At 45.6% G+C, this 5,000-nt stretch overlaps 1 protein-coding gene across 1 annotated transcript in view; it reads left to right on the top strand.

The window, feature by feature from the left end:
• The window catches only part of LOC118382566 (dynactin subunit 1-like), a 266,523-nt gene that overhangs the window by 37,787 nt on the left and 223,736 nt on the right, over positions 1-5,000 (top strand). Inside the window, 1 exon segment of the mRNA XM_052495983.1 lies at positions 1,435-1,466. Within this exon segment, the coding sequence (XP_052351943.1) occupies positions 1,435-1,466 (32 nt within the window).

Here is a 5,000-nt window from a genome sequence, read left to right as displayed (position 1 = left end):
CAACAGTAGTGTTCTATATAGGGAATAGGGCCCTGGTCAACAGTAGTGTTCTATATAGGGAATAGGGCTCTGGTCAACAGTAGTGTACTATATAGGGAATAGGGCCCTGGTCAACAGTAGTGTACTATATAGGGAATAGGGCCCTGGTCTACAGTAGTGTACTATATAGGGTCCTGGTCAACAGTAGTGTACTATATAGGGTCCTGGTCTACAGTAGTGTTCTATATAGGGAATAGGGTCCTGGTCAACAGTAGTGTTCTATATAGGGAATAGGGTCCTGGTCTACAGTAGTGTTCTATATAGGGTCCTGGTCAACAGTAGTGTACTATATAGGGTCCTGGTCAACAGTAGTGTTCTATATAGGGAATAGGGCTCTGGTCAACAGTAGTGTACTATATAGGGAATAGGGCCCTGGTCAACAGTAGTGTACTATATAGGGAATAGGGCCCTGGTCTACAGTAGTGTACTATATAGGGTCCTGGTCAACAGTAGTGTACTATATAGGGTCCTGGTCTACAGTAGTGTTCTATATAGGGTCCTGGTCAACAGTAGTGTTCTATATAGGGAATAGGGTCCTGGTCTACAGTAGTGTACTATATAGGGTCCTGGTCAACAGTAGTGTACTATATAGGGTCCTGGTCAACAGTAGTGTTCTATATAGGGTCCTGGTCTACAGTAGTGTTCTATATAGGGTCCTGGTCTACAGTAGTGTTCTATATAGGGTCCTGGTCTACAGTAGTGTTCTATATAGGGTCCTGGTCTACAGTAGTGTACTATATAGGGTCCTGGTCAACAGTAGTGTTCTATATAGGGTCCTGGTCAACAGTAGTGTTCTATATAGGGTCCTGGTCTACAGTAGTGTTCTATATAGGGTCCTGGTCAACAGTAGTGTACTATATAGGGTCCTGGTCAACAGTAGTGTTCTATATAGAGAATAGGGTCCTGGTCTACAGTAGTGTACTATATAGGGTCCTGGTCAACAGTAGTGTACTATATAGGGTCCTGGTCTACAGTAGTGTTCTATATAGGGTCCTGGTCTACAGTAGTGTTCTATATAGGGTCCTGGTCTACAGTAGTGTTCTATATAGGGCCCTGGTCTACAGTAGTGTACTATATAGGGTCCTGGTCTACAGTAGTGTTCTATATAGGGCCCTGGTCTACAGTAGTGTTCTATATAGGGCCCTGGTCTACAGTAGTGTTCTATATAGGGTCCTGGTCTACAGTAGTGTTCTATATAGGGTCCTGGTCTACAGTAGTGTTCTATATAGGGCCCTGGTCTACAGTAGTAGTAGGATGCATCCTGTGTCTTCTGTACTGTTAGTAGATTCAGATTCAGGGAATGTGGTGTTTGTTCTCGTCTGTCTCTAGCTGTCTTTTTCTCTCTCTCTCTCTCTCTCTCACTCACTTTCTGTCTCTTTCTCTCTCTCTCCTCAGAGATCCTGGAGACACTCAAGTCTGCTAAACTGGTGAGTAAGACAGACAGTTAGACGGGAAGACAGGACCAGAGTCAAAGGTCACTGCTGCCAGCTCTCTTTCTCTCTTTCGCTTGCTCTCTCGCCCTCTCTCTCTCTCTCTCTCTCTTTCTTTCTTTCTTTCTCTCATTCTCATTCTCATTCTCATTCTCTCTCTCTCTCTCTCTCTTTTTTTCTTTCTTTCTCTCATTCTCATTCTGTCTCTCTCTCTCTCTCTCTCCTCTCTCTCTCTCCCTTTCCTCCTCCTCTCTCTCTCTCTCTCTCTCTCTCTCTCTCTCTCTCTCTCTCTCTCTCTCTCTCTTTCTTTCTTTCTTTCTTTCTCTCATTCTCATTCTCTCTCCCTCTCTCTACTCTCTTTCTTTCTTTCTCTCATTCTCATTCTCATTCTCTCTCTCTCTCTCTCTCTCTCTCTCTCTCTCTCTCTCTCTCTCTCTCTCTCTCTCTGTCTTTCTTTCTTTCTTTCTTTCTTTCTTTCTTTCTTTCTTTCTTTCTTTCTTTCTTTCATTCTCATTCTCATTCTCTCTCTCTCTCTCTCTCTCTCTCTCTCTCTCTCTCTCTCTCTCTCTCTCTCTCTCTCTCTCTCTCTCTCTCTCTCTCTCTCTCTCACATTCTCTCTCTCTCTCTCTCTCTCTCTCTCTCTCTCTCTCTCTCTCTCTCTCTCTCTCATTCTCTCTCTCTCTCTCTCTCTCTCTCTCTCTCTCTCTCTCTCTCTCTCTCTCTCTCTCGCTGTCTTTCTCTTACTCCCTGTTTCCTATCCAGGGAGTTTTTTCCTCCGCAGCGGACAGGAAGAAGGTAACATGAGGAAATCCCTGTTCTGACCAGTAGATGGGAGCAGTTATTCACACTGAAGTAGATGTGGCCCCAGCCAGACATTTCCCCTCTGCTGCTGAGTCATGGTGGCCATGACACTTTCTGTCTGTCTGTCTGTTTGGACCTGGAGCTCCTTGTTCACCTAACTCTGCGTCTTTACCTCCCCCTCTTCCTCCTCTCCCCTCCTTCCTCCTCTCTCGTCCTCCCCCTCTTCCTCCTCTCTCGTCCTCCCCCTCTTCCTCCTCTCCCGTCCTCCCCCTCTTCCTCCTCTCTCGTCCACCCCCTCTTCCTCCTCTCTCGTCCTCCCCCTCTTCCTCCTCTCTCATCCTCCCCCTCTTCCTCCTCTCTCCTCCCACTCTTCCCACTCTCTCGTCCTCCCCCTCTTCCTCCTCTCTCCTCCCCCTCTTCCTCCTCTTTCCTCCCCCTCTGCCTCCTCTCTCTCCTCCTGTCTCTCTCCTACCTTTGACTCCTCCTCTTCCTCTACTCTTCCTCCTCTCTTCCTCCCCCTCTTCCTCCTCCTCTCTAGTAGACTAGTAGACTAGTAGACTAGTAGACAATATTTTTATTTTGTCAGGGAGTCAGTCGTATAGTGCCTTCGGAAAGTTTTCAGACCCCTTGACTTTTCAATTGTTTTGTTTTGTTTACAGCCTTACTGTAAACAGCCTTACTGTAAACAGCCTTACTGTAAAACAGCCTTACTTACACCCCCCCCCCGCCACTCATCAATCTACACACAATACCACATAATGACAAAGCAAAAACAGGTTTTTAGAAATGTTTACTAATTTATATAAAAATGTTAAATAAACTGAAATATTACATTTACATAAGTATCCAGACCCTTTACTCAGTACTTTGTCGAAGCACCTTTGGCAGCGATTACAGCCTCATGTCTTCTTGGGTATGACGCTACAAGCTCGGAACACCTGTATTTGGGGAGTTTCTCCCATTCTTCTCTGCAGATTCTCTCTAGTTCTGTCAAGTTGGATGGGGAGTGTTGGTGTACAGCTATTTTCAGGTCTCTCCAGAGATGTTAGATTGTGTTGAAGTCCGGGCTCTGGCTGGGCTTCTCAAGGACATTCAGAGACTTGTCCCGAAGCCTCTCCTGCGTTGTCTTGGCTGACTGCTTAGGGTCGTTGTCCTGTTGGAAGGTGAACCTTCGCCCCCCAGTCTGAGGTCCCGAGCGCTCTGGAGCAGGTTTTAATCAAGGATCTCTCTGTACTTTGCTCAGGTCATCTTTGCTCCGTTCATCTTTGCCTCGATCCTGACTAGTCTCCCAGTCCCTGCCTCTGAAAAACATCCCCACAGCATGATGCTGCCACCACCAGGTATCACCGTAGGGATGGTGCCAGATGTCCTCCAGACATGACACTTGGCATTCAAACCAGAGTTCAATCTTGTTTTAATCAGAGCAGAGGATCTTGTTTCTCATGGTCTGAGAGTCCTTTAGGTGCCTTTTAGAAAACTCCAAACGGGCTGTCATGTGGGATCTTATATAGACAGGTGTGTGCCTTTCCAAATCATGTCCAATCAATTGAATTTACCACAGGTGGACTCCAATCAAGTTGTAGAAACATCTCAAGGATGGTCAATGGAAACAGGATGCACCTGAGATCAATTTAGAGTCTCATAGCAAAGGGTCTGAATACTTATGTAAATAAGGTGTTTCTGTTTTTTTTTTATTTTTTTTTTTTAACATTTTGAAATATCTAAAAACCTGTTTTCGCTTTATGAATAAGAATATAACAAAATGTGGAAAAGGTCAAAGGGTCTGAATACTTTTCCGAGGGCACCGTGTAGGTGACCTACTGAAATTACAGAAACAAACTAATCAAATCAAAAATGAGAATGAAAATAAGACCAAACATAGTCATTACCCAGTTCCCTCCTGCTCCTCCTTCAACCCCCCTCTGCTCTTCCTCTTCACCAGAACACCTCCTCCCTCCTGCTCCTCCTCTTCACTGCTCTGCCTCTTCCCAGAACACCTCCTCCCTCCTTCCTCTTCACCAGAACACCTCCTCCCTCCTGTTCCTCCTCTTCACCACCCCCTCTGCCTTCCTCTCACCAGAACACCTCCTCCTCCCTGCTCCTCCTCTTCACCAAAACACCTCCTCCCTCCTGCTCCTCCTCTTCACCAACCCCCTCTGCTCTTCCTCTTCACCAAAACATCTCCTCCTCCTCTTCTTCTTCCTTCTCTCTCTACCTTCCCTCTTTTGAAATATTTTTTATTCTGTCCAGGTTTCCTCCTTCTCACTCTGTCATTTAGGTTAATATTGTGGGGTAACTACAATGTTGTTGATCCATCCTCACTTTTCTCCTATCACAGCCATTACACTCTGTAACTGTTTTAAAGTCACCATTGACCTCCATGGTGAAATCCCTGACAGGTTTCCTTCCTCTCCGGCAACTGAGTTGGGAAGGACGCCTGTATCTTGGTAGTGACTGGGTGTATTGATACACCATCCAAAGTGTAATTAATCACTTCACCATGCTCAAAGGGATATTCAATGTCTTTTTTTTTACCCATCTACCAATGGGAGCCCTTCTTTGTGAGGCATTGAAAAACCTCCCTGGTCTTTGTGGTTGAATCTGTGTTTGAAATTCACTGCTCGACTGAGGGACCTTACAGATAATTGTATGTGTCGGGGTACAGAGATGAGGGACCTTATAGATAATTGTATGTGTGGGGTACAGAGATGAGGGACCTTACAGATAATT

Source organism: Oncorhynchus keta, chromosome 35 (genome assembly GCF_023373465.1).
Source record: "Oncorhynchus keta strain PuntledgeMale-10-30-2019 chromosome 35, Oket_V2, whole genome shotgun sequence".
In the NCBI taxonomy this organism is placed as follows: domain Eukaryota; kingdom Metazoa; phylum Chordata; class Actinopteri; order Salmoniformes; family Salmonidae; genus Oncorhynchus; species Oncorhynchus keta.
This window is presented reverse-complemented; position numbering and strand designations above follow the sequence as displayed.